Raw genomic sequence first — 21,279 nt, 5'->3', positions numbered from 1 at the left:
GTAGCTATCTTTAACATCTCCAGGAGCCGAATACGAGCCGGAGCACCCGCATGTGTAATGCCTTTCTTTCCGCGAGGTGGTTATCTTGTTCGGTTCTCCTCCTCTCTTCCCAAAAAGAGAGCTGTAAAGAGAGAGCTTCTCGGGCATCAAGATGACTTCTACACACACCGCGGGAGATGTCCCAATTGCGATCGTGGGCTTAGCATGTCGGTTTCCCGGCGACGCTAGCTCGCCATCCAAGTTCTGGGACATGCTGAAGAACGGCAAAGGTGAGCAGCGAAGTACGCTGCATTGGTAGTGGACACTGACAGGAGCCCTAGATGCCTACTCACCAACATCACCCAGATGGAACTCGGACGCTTTCTACCACCCAGGCGACACCCGATTGAACGCACTACCCACCAAAGGAGGCCACTTTCTGAAAGAAGATCCTTACGTGTTCGATGCCGCTTTTTTCAACATCACCGCTACGGAAGCAATCGCCCTGGATCCCAAACAACGGATCGCCATGGAAGTGACATACGAGGCATTTGAAAACGCGGGCATGTCCCTTCAACGGATTTCTGGCACCCAGACGGCCTGTTACATCGGCTCTGGTCCAAGCGACTATCGAGGGGCAGTTGAGCGCGACTTCTTGCACAATCCCAAATACCATCTCCTCGGGACCGGTGATGAGATGATTTCCAATCGCATATCTCATTTTTTTAATGTCCACGGCCCTAGTGCCACGGTTCAGACAGCCTGCTCGTCCAGTCTTATGGCTACCCATTTGGCCTGCCAAAGCTTGAAGTCGGGCGAATCAGAGATGGCCATTACGGGTGGCGTGAGTCTGATGCTCACCCCGGACTTCACGACACATCTGAATAACTTGAATTTCCTCAATCCTGAGGGCCTGTCGAAAGCATTTGATGAGAGCGCAGGTGGATACGGTCGTGGTGAAGGTTGCGGAATCATCATCCTGAAACGGCTGGCTGATGCAATCCATGATGGCGATGACATCCGTGCCGTCATCCGCGCCACTGGTGCTAATTCAGATGGCTTTACACAGGGTGGTAAGTATATTCTGGTGGCTCTCAATGCAGTAGAATATTCTGCGTCTCCAAATCTGAACCGAGAGTTGCTAACGCTCTTGTTTGCAGTGACAATGCCGTCTCTGGAAGCACAGACTGCACTCATAGAACACGTCTACTTGTCCAACGGGTTGGACTATTCGACACAATACGTCGAGGCACACGTAAGCAAAAAGCCCTATCAGACCTAAGGGGTTTACCGTTACCAACCGCAGCCTTAGGGTACGGGGACCAAAGCTGGAGATCCAATTGAAACAAAGGCCATTTATAGCACCATCGGGAAAGGCTCGCCAAAACCGCGCAAGCTCTTGATAGGAAGTGTGAAACCCAACGTGAGTCTCGTGGATTGTCCGACATCATATCTGAGGATGCTGACTTCAAAATCAGATTGGCCATCTCGAATCAGCTGCTGGTATATCGGGAATTATCAAAGGCATTCTATCGATGGAGCACAATCTTATCCCCCCAATCTTCACTTCTCTAAAGGCAATCCCGCGATTCCATTTGACGAATGGAACATTGCTGTACCCACCAAATTGACGCCTTGGCCTGTTGCTCATACAAAGCGTATGAGCGTCAGCGGCTTCGGCATGGGTGGCACCAACGGCCATGTAGTCCTGGAATCGTTCGACCCGACCCGTTTCGCCAATGGGTCTGGAACGATCAACGGCTTTTCCAAATTAGAGAGGACGCGTGCCAAGAAAAGACTCTTCGTCTTCAGCAGCCACGACCAGGCCGGCTTCAAGCGGAATGCTGATGCCCTGGTTGAACATCTAGACACCGTCGGTCCCGTGGCCTCGAGCTCGGACTTCATGGCAAATCTGTCCTACACACTCTCCCGGGCCAGATCCAGCCTCTCGTGGCGGGCAACATGTATTGCTGAGAACATGACTGAGCTCCGTGACCATCTGAGCACCGATCCAGGGGAAGGCGCCTCCCGGGACGCCAGCAGTGCCACTCGGGCCCCACGAATTGGTTTCGTTTTCACAGGACAAGGTGCACAGTGGGCGCGTATGGGCGTGGAGATGCTCGACCGCCCTGTTTTTAGGGACTCGGTTGCGCAATCGGCAAACTTCCTCCGAGAGATAGGTTGTGCCTGGGATCCTGTCGCAGAACTCAAGAAGACACAAGCCGACTCCCGCCTGAGCCAGCCGGAGATCAGTCAGCCGATCTGCTCCGTGCTCCAGATCGCCCTAGTCGACGAGCTGCGGTCGTGGGGCGTGACACCGTCCAGAGTGGTTGGGCATTCCAGCGGCGAGATCGCAGCTGCATACAGCATTGGAGCGCTTAGCCACCGCGACGCAGTTGCAGCTGCCTACTTCAGGGGCGTGGCTGCTACCAGGCTTCGAACTGATGCGCCAAATCTCAAGGGCGGCATGATGGCTGTCGGCTGTTCGCGAGACGAAGCAGAGAAATTGATCCAACAGTCGAAGCTCGATGGCACCGCTGCCGTCGCCTGTGTCAACTCACCTTCCAGTGTGACGCTGTCGGGCGATGTTGACGCACTTGAGCAACTCCGAGCCATCTTAGACGAGCGTAAGGTGTTTGCCCGGCGACTGAAAGTCGAGATGGCGTACCACAGCAGGCATATGAATCGTGTGTTTGGCAGTTACGCTGAACTCATTGCCGATCTTAAGCCTATACCACGAAAGTACAATGAGAACGAGAACGAAGATGGACGCATTCCAACCATGGTATCCAGTGTGACTGGCCAGGAGGTCGCACCAGAGCTTCTAAGGCCATACTATTGGGTCCGCAACTTGGTCTCTCCGGTTCTCTTTTCCGATGCGGTCAAGGAGATGGTCTCCCCAGCCGAAGATGAAAAAGAAGATGATAATGATGACAGCAGTGGTAACCACAGCGACAACACTGTTGACCTGCTGATCGAAGTTGGCCCACACAGCGCCCTTGGCGGACCGGTGGAGCAAATTCTAGGGCACCACGGCATTAAAGACGTCGCCTACAAGTCGATGCTTACACGCGGACGCAATACCCTTGAAACGAGTCTCGAGCTCGCGTCAGAGCTATTCCTCAGAGGAGTCCCCATCGACATCTCCAAGGTCAACGGCGATCTGAATCCCCGTCGACTTACCGACCTTCCCCCGTACCAATGGAACCATTCCAAGGTCTTCCGCCACGAGACTCGGATTCAGAGGGAGCTCGTGATGCGCCAATTTCCCTCAAAGAGCATTATCGGCGCCCAAGTCCCGATGATGGATGAGAGCCAACATGTCTGGCGCAACTTCCTCCGGTTGTCCGACGAGCCCTGGCTTCGCGGTCACAAGGTCGGTAGTACTGTGCTATTCCCCGCGGCTGGCCTCATCAGCATGGCGCTTGAGGCCGCACAGCAGTTGGTGGAGCCCAGCAAGACGGTGCGCACCCTTCGGCTTCGCGAGATCTCGTTCTCTGCTGCTATGGCACTTTCTGAGGATGCGCCGACTGAGATTATCCTGCACATGCGGCCGCACCTTCTTGCAACCTCGGGTTCCACACCAGCTTCCTGGTGGGAGTTTACCATATCCTCATGCGCTGGCATCGATCACTTGCGAGACAATTGCCGAGGATTGATTACCATTGACTACACCGAAAGTACCAGTGAGCAGATGGCTAGCGAAGATGCCAGCCTGGAGGCGTCTAGGGTTGCCGACTACCACCGTGTCCACGAGGGGTGTCCGGACACTTATTCCAAAGAGGACTTCTACGGCCAATTCGAAAAGATCGCCTGGAAGTACGGCGGGGCCTTCCAGGGCGTCGAGAATGTCCATCTTGGCGACGGCCGGTCAACCTACGACGTGAGGCTCGTCGACATCGGCGAGACCTTTAGCAAAGGACAACTGGACCGCCCATTTTTGATCCACGCGGGTGCCCTCGACTCGATCCTCCAGGGCTGTCTGGGTAGCACGTACAAGAATGGGGGATTCGAGATGAACAAGCCGGTCTTGCCTACGTTTATTGGCCAGATGGAGATCTCGCTGGATATTCCGGGAGATGTTGGGTATGTCCTGCCAGTGCTCTGCGAGTCGAAGAGACATGGCTTTAAAGAGTTGTCGTCGAATATCTACGCGTTTGATAGTGCAGTGTCCAAGATCAACCTGTCCGTTATTGACTACCGAGTCTCGGAGCTGGAGAATGACGCGGGTGAACAGGATAGCCAGCAGCTGGAGGTCGATCCGGCCGAGATCACCTCTGAAGTGCGCTGGAATTATGCTCTCGAGGTTCTGGAGCCGGAAGAAATCAAGAAGGTGGTGTCGGCTGTTGCAGCAGAAGATCGGGTCGTCGAGGTAATTTTTCTTTTCCCTTCTCACCGTCATCCTGCATGAGCCGCACGTGCGGCTCCTACTTGGACCAGACGTCACTAATAAGCACTGCAGCTGATCCGTCTGTACCTCCATGACAACCCGGCAGCCACCGTGATCGAGCTCGCGCCTGACTACAAGGCTCTTAACCATGCGACAATGTCATTGCTGCCCCGCGGAACCATTCTCCCAAGCCATATCCAATACGCTGTAGCAGGCATTGGTAACGAGTCTGAGGACCAATGTACCACCGCAAATGTGATTGGGAAAGCCTTTGACCTGGGCGATGAGGATGACCCCTTGCCCGCAGACATTGCGGCGGCGGATTTGTTGGTCGCTCCGCAATCCGTCAGCAATCATAAGGATTTGGGCGTGTTACTGGGTCGTCTGACAAGCCTTGGCAAGCCTGATGCAAGCCTGGTTCTCGCTGTGGACAGCAATCTGGGGAATCTGCCTCCATTTTGGAGGCTAACGGATTTCGACGCGTCTTTGATGTTGAGAAGTCAGTGGCGCTGTATAAGAGACGGCAATCTGAGCATGCCAACGGGCTCACCAACGGCTACACTAACGGCAACACGAACGGCACATCTTCAAAATCCGACTTGGTCATTATCGAGCCACCAGCAACAAATAGCGGCATCTCTTTCTGCTCTGCTCTGCAAGCCACTCTCCGCGACCATGGTTATAGCGTGGTCGTGACCAACTGGGCCGAGATCAGTGCCCGTGCAGCCACCGACCTCGAGGGCAAGACGTTCATCTCGTTGCTGGAGCTCGAGCAGCCCCTGCTGGACAATCTCTCAGAGCCGGATTTCCACAATGTCCGCAAGCTGCTGCTGAACAGCGACCGCCTGCTCTGGATCACAGCCGGCGACAATCCGTCCATGGGTGTGGTCGATGGCATTCGGAGGACGATGAGGAGTGAGGTGGCTGGTCTCAAGTTCCAGGTCTTGCATCTTAGTAGCCTGGAGACGGCGTTGCAGTGTGGTCCAGCCCTTGCAGGTCGCATTGTGACGACCCATACCAAAGATGATGAGTTCCAGGAGCGGGATGGTATGCTCCAGGTTGCTCGTATCTTCATCAGTCCCGAGGGAAATGAGGGCGTGCGCCACTGTCTGGAGGACTCCGTTCGTGTCCAGCGGTTGGCGGATCAAGAGCGACCCCTGAGGCTCACGATTCTGAAGCCAGGACTCATGGACACTTTGACGTTCATTGAGGACGACCGCATGAAAGTTCCACTTGGAGAGTCAGAGATCGAGGTCGATGTCAAAGCAACAGGTGTCAAGTAAGTCAACCCCCTGACTGGACTGCCCCGTTCGTATCCATTAACGCCATCTTCAGCTTCAAAGACATCATGGCGGCCATGGGCCTCGTCGAAGTCTCCCTCATCGGCCAAGAAGCCAGCGGCGTCGTCACGGCGACCGGGAGTGCAGCAGCCTCACGCTTCCAACCCGGCGACCGCGTCACGCTTCTCTGGGAGGGCATGCATGCCACCAAGCTCCGAATCGATCACCGTCTTGCCGTGCACATCCCCGGCTCCATGTCTTTCGAAGTCGCCGCCGCCCTGCCCATGGTCCACGCCACTGCCTACCACGCGCTCGTCAACGTCGCCAAACTACGCCCCGGCCAATCCGTCCTCATTCACGCTGCTGCCGGCGGCGTCGGTCAAGCTGCACTGCAGTTAGCTGCTCACCTAGGCCTCGTGGTTTATGTGACCGTCGGAAGCGAGGACAAGCGCCGTCTCCTGATGGAGAAGTATAACGTGCCTGAAACGCATATCTTCCACTCCCGTGACGCTAGCTTCGCCAAAGCCATCAAGCGCGTCACGGGCGGCCGCGGCGTCGACTGCGTGCTCAACTCGCTGTCTGGCGAATTGCTCCGTGTCTCATGGACGTGTCTCGCGCCCTTTGGCACGTTCGTCGAGATCGGGCTGCGCGATATCACGAATAACATGCGTCTGGACATGCGTCCGTTCAGTGGCAGCACAACCTTCGCATTCATCAACATAGCCAATTTCTTCAACGCTGAGGGTCTTGAAGTGCTGGGGCAGATCCTATCTGACGCCTTTGACCTTGTGCATAAGGGCGTTCTGGGTGCCGCGTACCCGCTAACAGTGTACCCTGTGGCCCAGCTTGAGACGGCTTTCCGTACGATGCAGCAGGGGAAGCATCGCGGCAAACTCGTCCTATCATTTACCGACAATGCCGAAGCACCCGTACTCTGCAAAGCTCAAAACAGTCTCCGTCTCAGCCCCGATAGCACCTATCTCTTTGTCGGCGGCCTCGGCGGCCTGGGACGCAGCCTAGCGCGCGAATTTGTCGCTTGTGGAGCACGACACATCGCATTCATATCCCGCTCGGGCGATTCCAGTGCAGAAGCCAAAGCCACGATACAGGACCTCACCACCTCTGGCGCCGTCGTCAAAGCGTATCGTGCAGACGTAGCAGACGAAACTGCCTTCCTCTCCGCCATGCAACAATGCACCACCGACCTCCCGCCCATCGCGGGCGTCCTCCAAATGGCGATGCTGCTGCGCGACACGCTGTTCGAGAAAATGTCGTACGCGAATTGGACGCAGCCCATGCGGCCCAAGATCCAAGGCTCACTCAATCTGCACAACTACTTCTCTTCCACGCGCCCGTTGGATTTCTTCCTCATCTGCTCCTCCATATCCGGCATCTTCGGCTACCACGGCCAAACGCAATACGCCGCCGCCAACACATTCCAAGACGCCCTCGCACACTACCGCCGCAGTCAAGGCCTCAAGGCCGTGGCGGTCGATCTCGGCATCATGCGAGACGTCGGCATTCTAGCTGAGCAAGGCACAACTGGCAAACTCGCCGACTGGGAAGCCGTTCTCGGGATCCGCGAAAAGCCCTTCCACGCGCTGATGAAGAGCCTGATCAACCGCGAGTGGAAAGGAGTCAGTGACGCGTCTCCTGCGCAGGTGTGTACCGGCCTAGGGACGGCAGACGTCATGGCCCGGTTCGGGCTGGAGCGGCCCGAGCATTTCAGTGATCCGCGGTTTGGCCCGCTGAATGTGTTGAGTATTGCATCCTCGTCCTCCTTCGCAGACCAAGACACCTCATCCGCAGCATCATCGCCCTCCACGCGTCTCGCTGCCGCGTCCACCCTCGCCGAAGCCGTGTCCATCATCACGGACGCGCTCGTACACAAGACGGCGGAGATACTGCAGATGCCCTTGTCCGAGGTGGATCCAGGTAGGCCTATGTACCGATATGGAGTGGATTCGCTGGTGGCGCTCGAGGTCCGCAACTGGATTACTAGGGAGCTGCAGGCGAATATGGCGCTGTTGGAGATTCTGGCAGCGGAGCCGATGAGCGCGTTTGCGGGGAAGATTGCGGAGAAGAGTAGGTTAGTTGTAGGTAGAGTCTAGAGAAGGGAGGACATGCAGGTACATAGACTATTGAGAATGATTTAATTTTATCCGATAGAAAATTCCGAATATCTAAAATACCCTCCTCTGCGTTTGGTGTCTGGCTAGCACGTTTACAGCGCCCTGGTCCTAAGAAGTTGAGTGGTAAGCTATGCGCTCGCAAAAGTCTACCTATAACCTCGAAACCTGGAATGCTCCGGTTGTTACAGTCCTTTAAATCATTTTCCGGAGTGTTAATACATCTGGAGTCTGGAAATTGCGCGTCAGATACTGCTGAGGAGGATATTGATGGTATAGCCCACGATTGTTACCAGAGCCGGAAGTATATAAACGATGATCTCAAGCACTTAGGGCGGCGCTACAGATGCCCCAGCTGCGAAATAGAGCTCTCGAAGCTTTCTGCACTTTACCAACATGCAGAGGATGTCCCACCATGCTCTTCTCCTCTTAATGGACACGCTTGTCTGGCTAAGCTGGAACAAATTGTTGCTCGCAGATTACAGTAGCTTTACAACTGCCTATTGAGTTATTTTCTTTATGATTTTAGACAAGACGGTCTTGTTCGATCGCTACCCTCAATATTCCGAACGATATAATATCGTCAACAGGAGGAGCAAAACGATGAGGGTAGCTATCCAGAAACCTTGCCCATGAAACACGGTAATGTAAAGCTGTGAGTCACTGCAGAAACCAGATTCGCCAACAACCGTTCTTTACACAGTCCTACCACCGAGGTCCTTCAATGCACAGGTGTTAGTGCCAGAGAGGTACTGGCATGGCTACGGAAGCCTAAAGCCTAGCGCCACAGTGCGACCGAAGCGCAAAACAGTGGCATGGGTTCTGCCTTGCCTAGCCACAATTAGCCGTTGAGCGCCCCCAGCACTAGAAAGCGGAAATGAAAAAGCTGGGGCGATATGCCCATCTCTCATTGTGAAATCGGGTATGAGGCAGTTAACTGTTCGAGAATGTATAATCACCCTAATAAGTAGTTTCACGAAATCAGATACCTCTCACTGGCTTTCTCTCTTGATGGGATTGGAAACTTTAATAGAGACGATCACCTGCACTTCCTGTATAAACTCTAGTAGTTCATGAAGTTCTAGAGTGGATTGCTGCAAATCATATGGGGAAGGCCGCCAAATAACTTTATGATTTGCTGGGAGACCTCTTTCTCCTTCTCCTCTTCCTTTTGTACAGCGTGCGCTAGTTATCACTTGTGAGGGGGTGTCTCTCTGGCCCAGGGAACCTCAATAAGTGATTAGCGGCCAGTGACCACCTTGACTAGTTGGCGGTTATTTGCAGGCAAACACCACCCTCAACGGCTCCTGATAGTGTAAGCCTTAACCAATAATCACTCACCCTTAGTCTGTTGTTATAGTAGGCCCTAGAAAATGACTTACAGTTCTCTCATTAGCCATGATGATTATGGCGTTCAACAAAGCATGGTGCTTGACCTGTGTATCAATACATCATAATATGCACCAACACCTGGCAACTTCCGTTGTTCACCCGCCTCCCCGTCCGATATAAGTTGCATCAATGTCGATCCCATCTCCGTTGTTGAGTACGCCTCTCCATAACAAACTGCGTCGCAAAAGAATACTCTCCCCTTACTCTAGTTCGGTGATTGGGAAGAAGGTCGGACATCTGATGAGGTTCCACCGACTTATATCCACTATTTAATCGAGTGGAAGGTCGCTCTCAATAACAGGACGGTAGTAAAAGATACTGAACATGATCTAGTTCTAGCCCCTCGGTATCAAAAAAAAAGCTAAAGGAGCTGCTTGTACGAAAGTATCCACATCAAAAACTTGAATCAGATAACACGTCTGTTGTCGTATCCGCCATCCGGCAGAAGGGCCTCACTCTGAGGTTTGATGGAACCGACATCGATTGGACCTCTATAGAAAAGCAGCTTTTGGATTGGGGAGACCTTTTTCTTGCTGGCAAGAATCTAAGACTGGTTATCTCATTTAATTACATGGAGAACGCTTCGAGCTCAAACATAAGTAATGCCCTGGTTACTGGCGCAGGGGCCAAACTGATACCAGGGAAACAGACCACTCTAAATATTCATCTTAATGTACATGGGGCTCCTCGATAGGCCTGAATGACCTAGTGAGCGACCTCAAAAATCTCATATTCCACAGCCTGGATATCCCCCTCCCTAAACCAACGGCCCCGGCCAATGAATAGCGTTGTAGCAACCCATTTAAAGTTGTGATCTATATGCATTGTTTTATCGTCAGTCTCATATCAGTCACCATTCATCCGTGGGAGGAGTGCGAACATACCACTAACTTCAATGTTCGGCGCACTCCACCAGTGATGCTGCCCAAACTCGGTCGTCTTCGCATCTGGGCTCCAGCTCCTGAATTGCTGCGCAGCCTCATCTATTTTCGAATATCCACTATAATGAATGTACACGCACTGGCCATCTTTCGTGCGGCCCTGTGTTCGCACATCCAGGTGCGCCGTGTTTGTGCTCTCGTCAAAGAGTATCCAATCACTTCCGCCGGCGACGAGAGTTACGTCGAGGCCGTCGCCCCGGGTTCCAGGGATACCTCGTAGGAAACCTCCTTCGAGCGTGGTGATGCGTCGGTGTGGACCGGAACAGTATTGGCCCGCGTTGATGGTGTCTTTGCCTATGTGGCAACGGAGATGGAAGACATGGTTAAGTCTTGGAGGGGTGGGGGTGGCCATGGTATGATATTAGCGAATGTCTGCCAGAAAAGGTAGAGAGGAGATTGAAAGTTTTGGTTACTATATTGTGATACTTTAGTTTTACGAGGGTGTAGGTTTCCTTCAGGTTTTATGTTTCTGGGGAAATGCCCACAGTGTAGGGGTCTTTGCCTGCCAGAGAAGCCCTGTGAATACGAGCCTGAAATGACTCATACCCAAAAAATCAACGTGATAATCGCAGAACTTGTTACGGGTCAACACGAGATAGATCTAGCCCACGACGTTATTTGTCAGGAAAGGACATGTTTATGCCACAACCAATCGCCTGCCGATTATTGTTAGTCATAGCACACTTACTCTCGATCCCTTCGGTCTTGCCCTTCCGCCCACGTACACCGCGTCCTGTGGTGGGTAGCTGAAGCGTATGGATAGCACTATTTTAGAATGCGATGAACTAATCCCTATTAGAATAGATTCGGCTAGATACGGCTACTAGCATTAGAGAGCTAAGCGATATGGGTTCATCTAGTTAGACACCTCTTGAAAGAAACGGAGTTTATTGAGGTGGCAATCAGTTAGGTCAGAATAGTATGGGGGAGAATAGTAGATTACTTCATAACCAGACTAATCCTTATCTTCTCTAATATCAGATAAGGGGAACACTATATATCTTCACTGCATGTCCTAGATGCTTATGGTGATGATACGAAAACAGTCCAAGGCCTGAAAGCGGAAGACTGAAAATAATGGTGATAAGAGGTTAAAGCATAGCACTGCTTAATCCGTTACATTTCCTTTTCTAGATGCTTCTCTGTATACTGCGGATCTTGTGATCAAGCTACTAAGGATTCTGAGGAGTTTGAAAAGTAGAGGAGATTAAGCCATCAGTAAGAAGTGGTAGTAGTGTTAGTGTATGAAGTTAAAAGGTGATTTCCTTAAGAATCTAGTCTTTATCTAATGGCTTAAGATCCTGTAAAGCTATTATATATATTCCTTTAAATAAAGACTGCTTCACGTGCAGAAGGATATAGGTGTAGAAAATCCTCTTTATTAATATAGTTATTCCCTATCACCATCATCCCTTTAACTAGCTTTCTATATGCGCATTTAAGTGGCCTAAAGAGCCCAACATCTAGGGGTTGAAGAAGATGAGATATATGCAGAGGCATACAAAGACAGATAATTGCATTCTCCTTACAGAAATTATCAAACTTAGTAGTTTGATGGCTTGAATGGCCATCAAGTATAAGTAATCACTTTGCACTAGTTAAATATAGGTGAGAAAAGGGTTAAAGACCTCCTTTAGCCACTTAAGGCCTATCTCATCTGTTATCCAGCTATTTACGCTATTGGTAAGCTTCTAGTTTGGAGGAAGATTAAGCTCTTAATACTAAGCAGCTAGGTATTCCTTCCCTTTTAGAATAACTGCTAGTAGTATAGGAATCCACTTTAAGCTTACATACTTAATGATTGTAACCCATTCGCGGTTCCCCTAGATAACTCTACAAGGTCTCTCACTGTGCTCTACTATAGTAATAACCTTTAAGGTAGCACAGAGTCCTATTACAAAGCTAGTCTCATCAAAGTTCCAGATATCATCTTCATATATACCATGCTCTTGGATAGATTCGCATACAGTTTTAAACCACTGTTTAATAATGTTTAGATCCTCCTGCCTTGCACGCTGATAAAATATGCGTTAATTATATCTTGTACACAGCTCTGAATGATGTTTAACAAACTTATATGCCCAGTCGACACTAAGTTATAGTAGTAGGATCATGAGTATGTGCTTGTAGTAAAATCTATGCTATTCCACATAAAATCTTAGGCTGAATTGAGAACCCCTGCTTATCTGCATCTAGGAGATGCTTAACAAGAGATTTCTCTTTAATAACATATTCTGTGGCCATTTGCGCGTGTTTCTGTACATGGTTTAACCCCACTAAGCCGCTCACAAAGGGTAGATTTAGGCACCTCAAATATCTCAGCAGCTTTGGATTTTGATTTAATTTTTTGATTTTTATATGCAGAAATGGCTATTTGCATGCAGGCCTCTTTGGATTGAGACATTTATATAAAATTGATAGGGATAGCACGCGTTGATACTTGTATGTTCAAATATTTTGGGGGAGCAGCGAAAATTCGCGGTTCGGTGGTATCCGCGGTTCGGTGGTTGACCCCTTATCTAATATTAGAGAAGACAAGGATTAGTCTTGTTATTAAGTGGTCTACTATTTCCCATACTATTCGGACCTAACATTCTATCGTTCCTAATTCTTACCTAGTCAACAGGCTAATCTACCCTGCTCTGTGGATCATCCCTCACAATCTAGCTATGGTGAATAAAATGATTAGTTAATTAGGGCCGCGTAAGCCCCTCTATAACACTAATATACTAAGCAGCAGGTTAAGCTGCTTAGCTAGAATGGTATATTAACATTATATGATGTAAACTGTTTAATTACTTTAAGGAAGGCCAAGGATGCTGCTGTGCAAGAGAGATGTTTATAAAAGCAGTAGGAGAAAGTGCATGGTAAAACCCCACCACTAGCACCTACACAAGAGAATATGGTATTAAATGGATCAGCAGAGGCAGCAGATGAGAATAGCGATTTTTTTTTTTTATATAGATAAACCCTAGTATGGCCTCAAAATCATGATTTGATGAGAAATCTATGATTACGGTGTAGCTTAGCGCACCCACTCCGGCACACGGCCAGAGTGGGTGCGCCTAAGGCACGGATACTTTATTTTAATGTCTTCTCTCTCATATAGTTTTCTTCTATATCTCATCCGAATCAATCAAGAGAAACGATCACCTCTTGTCGCAGAAGAAATGCAGAGAATGGCGGATCGGGGTCTCGGGAACCATCAATCGGCGAACTCGCCCTCTTCTCTTCTGGCTCTTTCTGTCTCTCTATAAATGATTCGGTTATGACTAAGGTGACCCACTCTATGCCCAGTGGCGAGTAAGGGATTGTCAACCATCTAACCACTACGCTAAAAAGGTGTCTAGACTTCCATTTCTAGCATAGTAGAAATGAGAGTGCATATTCTGGTTGAGAGGTATTTATTCTTGTAATTGTGCCCCTCCCAAAGGACACCCACCAGAGTTACCAGACCTGAATCCTAAACACAAGTCAATTGCTTCTACCTCCTCTACAAAATGTGCATGCCGTCCAAGTGCAACAACTGTCGTATGTCTACACTCTAACTGTCCCAGCCGCCTACTAACAAAAACAAGAGAAAAAAACCTGGTGGGGTTGCGGAAGCCATATCCCCTCCGTCATGGACCAGGTGCCCGAATCCGATCGCTGCACCTGCACTCCCAAGGTCAACGCCGACGGCAAGGAGTACCCTCCCAAGGGGGCCGGTCCTGCCTGACTAGCCGGTGCAAAGTGTGTGCTACAGTAGGAGGAAAGCAAAGGGGTTATGAATGATGAATGATATTGTTGTATGGATGTTTTGTGGTATCTACATCATAGAAAGCAATGTGACATTTCCTTTTTAGGGTCGGCTTCAAAAGAAAGTCCAAACTACTGCTCAACTCGGTCCTTGTAGCATCCCGTTCCACCGGTGTGCGTGTGAGGAGCCCTCTTCTTGGCCTCCTGCAGCTGCGACCGCTTGACCACGGTGGACATATTGCGCGGCGGGATCGAGTCGAGGCTGTTGGCGTACGTGGCCACCGCAAAGGCCGTCGCCTTGGAGTTGATCAGGAAGGCCTCGCGGTTGAGGTTGGTCATGTTGTCCCCCTTGGCGTGGTAGTTGGCATCCAGGGCCACGCCCGCCTGGCCGCCGAACAGCTTAGCCTGTTCCTCAGTCTTGATCGCCTCCGCGCCGGTGAAGATGCCTCCCGCGGGAATGCCGTTGAGAATAAAGGCCTCGTAGTCGGAGCGGCCGTTGAACTCGGTGGGCACGAACGGCTTGCGGATTGACTTGTAGTAGTCCTCGAAGAGGCGTTCGATCTGCGCCGAGCCTGCGGGCCCGGTCAGGTTGAAGGCGGATCCGTCGCCGTCGTATATCATCAGGGCGTAGTTGGGGGAGGCGATCATGTCAAAGTTGAGGTACAGACGGATCTTGGCCTTCTCGGTGGCATTGAGGCTGTTGACGTAGTAGGTGCTGCCCAGCAGGCCGAACTCCTCGGCCGTCCAGAAGCAGAAGCGCACCGCGTTCTTGACCGAGAAGCGGGTCAGTGCCTTGGCGACGACGAGGTTGCTGATGATGCCGGAGCCGTCGTCGTTGATGCCGGGGCCGGCCTCGACCGAGTCCGTGTGGCCGCCGAGCGCGACGACGTTGTTGGGATCGCCGCCCTTGGTCTGCGCGATCACGTTGTAGGTGGTCCGGTTCTCGACCTTGCTGTCGATCCACAGGTTGGCCGTGACCGTACCCGCCTGGATCAGCTTGATCAGCGCCTGTCCGTCCGCGAGGCTGATGCCGGCGATGGGAGCGTAGGGACCCAGCTCGCTGGTCGGGCCGCCCAGAGTTCCCGCCATAGAGCCCTCGATATTGTTGTACACAAGCGCAGCCGCCGCACCGGCCTTGGCGCTCAATACGGATTTGGTCGCAAAGGGGCATTCGCCCCGCTTGACCAGAGCAATCTTGCCCTTCAGATCGGTGGGATAGTCAGACTCGACGCAGCCCAGGTTGTTCACCACTGCCAGCGGAGCCGTGGCGTTCACGCTGGGGCTGTAAGTCATGGTCGTGGCGACATAGGACTTGCCGTCGACGGTGAGAGCCTGGTCGGCTCTTGTCCATTGGTGCACCTGAGGCTGCTTGTAGACGTCGTAGTAGCCGGTTTTCTTCAACTCGCGGTAGAGGTAGTTGACCGTGTCCTCATGGGCCCGTCCGCCAAAGACACGGTTGCGCTCGGGATAGGCATAGGCGAAGTCTTCCAGCTTTTGAGCGCCATGCATAAGATCCCACAATTGGATCGTATGAGGCAACACTTTCTATAATAGACAGGATGTTTTAGCATTCAGCCAACAAGACAAGCGAGGGGAACACTAACCGGATGGACTGGGGCTTCCTGTCTCGTCCTGGGCCATTGGCCAGGGCCAGAGAGGCCAGCGTCGTGAGGTAGAGCAGCTTCATGGTGACGCTGTAAGAATAAGTGGTTGACTATCTCACAGCTCGGGACTGTAAGAGATTACAGTGCTACAACTGGAGAAGAAAAGTGATAATGATCAACATTCCGATCGTCGCCTGCCTTTTATACATCCCCAGCATGCCATCGCTACTGCCCTCGTAACTGCCAATCGCAGCTGTGATCCCGCCACTGTCAACGATTCCCCGCGTCGCCATCGCAGCAACTATTCACGGAATGGCACCTCATCCCGGCTGGAGTTGCATTCAAGCAGGAAAAGATGTCTTGGCAGACGGACTGAGTCGAGGGCCAAGACAGTAGCATGACTTGGCAGAGATAAGAGTCGGGGTAACAGTACGGAGGAAGAGCGCTCTTTGGCAACTGCGGCTTCGATCCGATGATAAACGGCATTATCCAGGCTTGTATTTGTTTGTGGCTGCAATTGCCAAGAGGAGGATGAGGCCATATATTGCATTCCTCGTGTTAATCAATCAAGGCCATGTGCTGTCTTACCTGCATAGACTACATTCTAGAGTCCAACTGTACCTTAGGACTCTCTACCTAACCAGCACTATTCCAGAATCTGCTTAGATGTTTGTGTTAGACCATCCTACTCCGTACTTGTCCACTCGCGTGTAGAGTCCGCCACCCCGCCAGCCGGCGCTCTCCGTTGGAATTCCGGTTCCCAAGGACCTGGAAGCTTGGCATTTCTACATTTTACTAGAGTCAGAAGGAGCCCGGAGAGTATGTGTATTCATGCCTCTTGCTCCTTCATCGCGTTGACAGAACTGCCCTCAACATCCGGCAGCCTCAGTAGCCATAGATGATGTTGACTGAACCGTTATAACTCAACTTGATAAATTCGTATTTTCTTCTACATTAGTAGCTCACTGTGAGAATCCTCTGTTCTATTGCCGACGGGGCTATCTACAGCGTGTTCATCGTAACTATTATTATACATACATATACACATGTCTGACAATACCTCCACCATTAAACCACAAGGTTACATGATTACATAAGAGATTCCGACAAAGTGATGAGATCTACTATGATTCATTAAGACATTAATTCCTGATCGCATTAGTGCGAAATAGCAAAATCTGACGAGATCCCAGTGAGGCTGTGGACGAAGAAAAGAATAGCCGAGGCTGATGTGGCGGAAGCTGAAGATATTATTAATCGGCTTCTCCCCGCTGAATATAGAGGAGCCTGTGCCTAGGTAGCCTAGGCCTAGATAGCCTATACCTTTACTAGCTTCTCTAGCATATAGCATGGCAGGTGCATGCGTGTAAGTCATGGCCGGAGGCAGAGTACGGAGTAGTATTATCTTTTTCCCCTGGGGGCACGCACCGCGTGTAGGTAGGTTTCTTGCCGACTTTTGGTTTAATCACTCCTAATTTCATCCTTGCGACGATCAATTAATACTTACCAGTTGTTTGGATATACTTGGGTTGAAAATTGGATGGGAAAATATTTTGCTTATGGTGGGCGGTGTTTGACAAAGTGGGTAAATGACTCTAATAATCGCTAAATGCTGACTGCATCTTCAGCGAACTGCTTACAGCTGAGACGAACATGACGAGGCTGATTGAACTGGCGAGACGAACTGTTCTCGGCCCATCGCGAACACTGCAATGATCCAAACTATTCCAGCGTGTCTGCTGCTTCCTCCAATCATTCACCAAGCCAGTCTCAATAGCGCATCCCCCCAGGTAAAAAAGCAAAACCACACCCAATGATTGTATCAGATTGTCTTCTGTCAGCCCCGGCACTGGCCTCCTGTCAGCCAGTCCGAGGTTATGATCTGGAGACAAATTGGAGGAATCACAAAGTCAATGCCGCAAACGACCTCCTTTCGTCATTGCCATTGGATGACGTCGTCTTCAGCTGATGGCTCAGCAGACTCAGACGAAGATGGAAATGCGCTCCTTCCACGGGTTGGATGTTATCATGATATAAGCCTTGCTGCAGTCTCGAGATGAAAGATTTCTCGCTGTTTTGTTTTGTTTCTGTCTGGCCTCTTCAACCATTTATTGTAATACACCGCTACCATGTCTGGTGTCAAGCGCTACCCTCCAAAACGACTCATTGTGTGCTGTGATGGTAGATATCTTTAGATCCTCTCGTCCCTGGAAAAACGCCTGCTAACCGACCAGGCACATGGCAGGATTCGCTCGCCGACGAGGCCCAACCGCCGTCAAATCTCACTCGCTTTAGTAGAGCGCTGAGCCGCCTCGCCATCGTCGATGGCGAGGACGGCCAACAACACGAGATCCCTCAGATCGTCTACTACCAGAAGGGCGTGGGAACCAGTCTCGGAGACAAATACTGGGGCGGTCCGCAGCCTCCCCCTACAAGTGAATTGCTACTGACCTGACCAGGTGTGGCCGGGCTGGGCGTCAGCGCCAATGTGCGAGCTGCCTACGGCTTCCTGGCCGACAACTACAACGACGGCGACAAGATCTACTTCTTTGGCTTCTCGCGCGGCGCGTACACAGCGCGCGCGGTCGCCGGGCTCGTCTCCCAATGGGGTCTGCTGACCCCGCGCGGCATGGACAACTTTGCGCTTGTGTATGATGATTTCTACAACCACAAAATCGTCGGATACAATGCGGAGCAGCGCAAGCGGATGGGGTTCCGCGACCCCTGCCGCGGTTCACGGTCGAGATCGTCGGGGTGTGGGATACGGTTGGGTTCCAGAAGGCGTGGCTGGGTCGAGACTCGGGCGAGAAGCTGGAGCTGCGGAATACAATACTGCATGAGAATGTGCGCTGTGCGTACCATGCGCTGTCACTGGACGAGGAGCGCACGGCGTTTCAGCCGATCGTGTGGCATATCCCGCACAAGAACGAGGGGCAGGAGATGCTCCAGGTGTGGTTTTCCGGTGTGCATACGGATGTTGGCGGTGGAGACGAGAATCCCCGGCTGTCGAACATTACTCTGGCGTGGATGATCGCGCAGTGCATGAAGCATAAGCAGCTGAGTTTTGACATTGAAGAGTATCTATTCGACGATCCCCCGCGTGCGGAGGAGAACGAGATGATTCCTTGGGCGACGAGCCAGGGAAAACTCGATCACGGCAGTATAGTACGAACCTTGCAGGGCAAGTTGGGAGGAAGATCGGCTCGCAGACCGATGGGGTATAATCCAGCGGGCCAGGAGTCCGATATCACAAACGAATTCATTCATGAATCCGTCCGGGATCGCAATCTGGCCAAGTGGCCTTGCCCCGCGCTCAAGGGACGCCACGATGAGAAGAGCTGGAATCTGACGTCTGGCAAGCAGATCTCCGAGGTTCCTGCATTGCAGATGGAAAGGTATATGAAGGGTCGCATTCGCACTGTGCATGTCACTGAGGAGGATTAATTACGACTTTTGGTTTCCGGCGTTGGAATATTTCGGGTTATTTGATGCTGTTGGATATGTATATTGTGAACAATTGTATACAGCCTCTAAGGGCCTATAATGTTATAATGGCCGGTAATAACAATGTCCAATAGTCGTCCCTTGCAGGAATCTGCACAGAAGTAGTATGCGCATTCCGTTGATGTCGCAAATCTGAGCAGCCGACTCTTCATCCCTTACATGCCAACTCTGCCGACGCGGACCAGATCAATAAAACGCGACCCCCTCGCTCTGGAAACCTGCATCTTCGATTGACCAACAAATCCTATCACGATTAACGAGAAAAAAGTCATCTCTATCCTACAACATGGACTACACGCGCCTCAGGAGAGAGGAACGCGAGGAGTTCGTCTACGACAAAACAACACCTCCAATCCGACCGCCGCAATCAAGTCTTTATCGCTTAAACGCGACCCTCCTCTCCAGCCTGGCCCTCACCATCTCCATAATCACCGGTATCTTCACTTTGATCGCGTACACAAACGGCCAACGCAATCCCGCACCCCAATCACCAGACTCACTCTTCCGCTGCGGCACCTCCGCCGCCGAAGCCAAAGCAGCAGGATGCCATTTCGACCTAATGTCCTTCTCCTGGCTGCCGTCCGCCTGCTACAACGAGGACCTGACGAACGACTTCCTCAACTACACTGACTGGAAATGGTCGCTCGACATCGAGGGGCAGCACCTCGTCCCGAAGGAGTATGTCCAGCAGGGGGACTTTGAGTACCTCTTCACAAGCTACGAGTATCATGTCGTGCACTGCGTGTTTATGTGGAAGAAGACGCACCAGGCAATTCTGGATGGTAGCTTCGATCATCTTGATGGGTATATCGCCGGACTGGGACATACAGGGCATTGTGGGGAGATGTTGCTTGATCGGGGACGGACTTAAAGGCCTGGGGAACGCCGGGTTGGACAAAGTTCCCGGCTTGTGGCAGGGGTGTGCTCAACTTGGAGAATGGGTGGTATCGGATCCATAACGGGGAGAAGGCGTGGGGGATGCCGGGTGCGGGGGGCATCATCATGACTGATCTTAGACAATAGTTGGGGCGCAATATCATTGCTTGGGATAGTAAGGATATACAGTAAATGTGGTTATTTGACTGTAATGAAACGAGACAAGAGATAAGACTATGCAAAACCATTCGTAGTAGGCTCAGGCATAGTGACTACGACCTTCAGGGCGCCATGTTTGGAGGATGCCTCGAACGCTTCGTAGGCGTCGTGAATCTCATCGAATGTGAATTCTAGGCAATCATTAGTGTGAACACAAGTAACGGAAAGGACAGACGCACTGTGCGAGACCAGAAAATGAGGATCGATGCCGCCGGACTCCACCATATTCAGTACATCAGGGGTACTGACAGCGTCAACCAGCCGAGTCCTCAAGCCTAGCGAGAAAGTTCAGTAATAATCATCGCAGGTTAGACGCGTGAGCATACAGATATTACGATGCCACAACTTCTCCAGGTGAAGCTCGCACGACTCCCCAAAGACGCCGAGACTGGCGATCGTCCCTCCAGCGCCTACCAGTGCCTGCGCAATCGCAAACGATTCAACCGTCCCCACTGCTTCAATCACCACATCGAACCCTCGCTCCTTGGTCACCGCTAGAGCCGAGGAGACTACCTCTTCCTGCCCGCCGAGAACACTCAGCGTATGATCCGCACCCATGGCCTTGGCTGTCTCGAGCCGGGGCTGGCCCCTACCCACGACGACCGTCATCGCCGGACCGAACAGATTCTTCGCCATCTGCAGGATCATCAATCCGATCGGGCCAGTTCCGATAATTGCGACAGTAGCCCCAGGCTGGATATCCCCGTTCAGGATCCCACATTCATAAGAGGTCGGGACCGTATCCGACAGCGTAACCGCGACCTTTGGGTCGATGCTCTCGGGCAGCGCATGCAGCGAGAACGACGCATGAGGGATGCGCACGTACTCGGCCTGCGTGCCGTCAATCTTATTCCCGAGAATCCACCCGCCGGATTCACATTGAGATGGCATCTTCCTGCGGCAGTAATGACAGGTCCCGCAGGAGGTGATACAGGAGATGAGCACGGTCTGCCCGGCCTTGAAGTTCGTGACGGCGGCGCCGAGAGAGTCAATTACCCCGACTCCTTCGTGGCCAAGAATGCGGCCTGGAGTGCATGTCGGGACGTGCCCTTGGAGGATGTGTAGGTCAGTTCCGCATATAGTGGTATGAACAACCTTGACGATCGCGTCGGTGGGTTCTAGAATGATTGGTTTCGGGCGGTCTTCGACTGCGATCTTGTTGTCGCCAGTGTAGATAACTGCTTTCATCTTGCGAGATTTGAGCACAAGGTTGACCGAGGCAAATTT

At 51.8% G+C, this 21,279-nt stretch overlaps 7 protein-coding genes across 7 annotated transcripts; 4 read left to right on the top strand and 3 right to left on the bottom strand.

Annotated features, from left to right (window-relative positions):
- Window positions 1–151: 151 nt before the first annotated feature.
- P174DRAFT_515935 (type I polyketide synthase) lies at window positions 152–7,760 on the top strand (the record flags this gene model as incomplete). Its single annotated transcript, XM_024832249.1, has 11 exons — window positions 152–269; window positions 321–1,052; window positions 1,140–1,234; window positions 1,292–1,402; window positions 1,458–1,482; window positions 1,521–1,664; window positions 1,686–4,261; window positions 4,286–4,342; window positions 4,442–4,860; window positions 4,890–5,648; window positions 5,705–7,760. The coding sequence occupies 11 exons, from the start codon at window positions 152–154 to the stop codon at window positions 7,758–7,760; spliced, it is 7,092 nt and encodes a 2,363-aa protein (XP_024677819.1).
- A 1,925-nt stretch (window positions 7,761–9,685) lies between these two features.
- Window positions 9,686–10,583, bottom strand: P174DRAFT_445819 (DUF3237 domain-containing protein). The gene is made up of 2 exons (XM_024828423.1): window positions 10,055–10,583; window positions 9,686–9,985 (listed from the first exon to the last, which is right to left on the bottom strand). The coding sequence occupies exons 1-2, from the start codon at window positions 10,461–10,463 to the stop codon at window positions 9,876–9,878; spliced, it is 519 nt and encodes a 172-aa protein (XP_024677818.1). The 5' UTR covers window positions 10,464–10,583; the 3' UTR covers window positions 9,686–9,875.
- A 3,028-nt stretch (window positions 10,584–13,611) lies between these two features.
- P174DRAFT_379271 (uncharacterized protein) lies at window positions 13,612–13,829 on the top strand (the record flags this gene model as incomplete). The annotated part of the gene is made up of 2 exons (XM_024822897.1): window positions 13,612–13,642; window positions 13,690–13,829. The coding sequence occupies 2 exons, from the start codon at window positions 13,612–13,614 to the stop codon at window positions 13,827–13,829; spliced, it is 171 nt and encodes a 56-aa protein (XP_024677817.1).
- On the bottom strand, window positions 13,733–15,590 carry P174DRAFT_507565 (M28 family metallopeptidase). The gene is made up of 2 exons (XM_024831386.1): window positions 15,454–15,590; window positions 13,733–15,394 (listed from the first exon to the last, which is right to left on the bottom strand). The coding sequence occupies exon 2, from the start codon at window positions 15,356–15,358 to the stop codon at window positions 13,982–13,984; it is 1,377 nt and encodes a 458-aa protein (XP_024677816.1). The 5' UTR covers window positions 15,359–15,394; window positions 15,454–15,590; the 3' UTR covers window positions 13,733–13,981.
- Window positions 15,591–17,582: 1,992 nt separating this feature from the next.
- On the top strand, window positions 17,583–18,897 carry P174DRAFT_464368 (T6SS phospholipase effector Tle1-like catalytic domain-containing protein; the record flags this gene model as incomplete). The annotated part of the gene is made up of 4 exons (XM_024830382.1): window positions 17,583–17,634; window positions 17,688–17,867; window positions 17,913–18,130; window positions 18,199–18,897. The coding sequence occupies 4 exons, from the start codon at window positions 17,583–17,585 to the stop codon at window positions 18,895–18,897; spliced, it is 1,149 nt and encodes a 382-aa protein (XP_024677815.1).
- Window positions 18,898–19,195: 298 nt separating this feature from the next.
- On the top strand, window positions 19,196–19,980 carry P174DRAFT_515932 (uncharacterized protein; the record flags this gene model as incomplete). Its single annotated transcript, XM_024832248.1, has 2 exons — window positions 19,196–19,803; window positions 19,875–19,980. Exons 1-2 carry the CDS (start codon window positions 19,244–19,246, stop codon window positions 19,978–19,980), a joined length of 666 nt encoding a protein of 221 aa, XP_024677814.1. The 5' UTR covers window positions 19,196–19,243.
- An 87-nt stretch (window positions 19,981–20,067) lies between these two features.
- On the bottom strand, window positions 20,068–21,240 carry P174DRAFT_378811 (putative zinc-containing alcohol dehydrogenase; the record flags this gene model as incomplete). Its single annotated transcript, XM_024822866.1, has 3 exons — window positions 20,068–20,183; window positions 20,232–20,327; window positions 20,379–21,240. 3 exons carry the CDS (start codon window positions 21,238–21,240, stop codon window positions 20,068–20,070), a joined length of 1,074 nt encoding a protein of 357 aa, XP_024677813.1.
- Window positions 21,241–21,279: the final 39 nt, after the last annotated feature.

Source organism: Aspergillus novofumigatus, assembly GCF_002847465.1.
Source record: "Aspergillus novofumigatus IBT 16806 chromosome Unknown P174scaffold_10, whole genome shotgun sequence".
Classification (NCBI taxonomy): Eukaryota; Fungi; Ascomycota; class Eurotiomycetes; order Eurotiales; family Aspergillaceae; genus Aspergillus; species Aspergillus novofumigatus.
The sequence above is the reverse complement of the archived record's forward strand: the minus strand, read 5'-3'. Positions and strand labels throughout refer to the sequence as shown.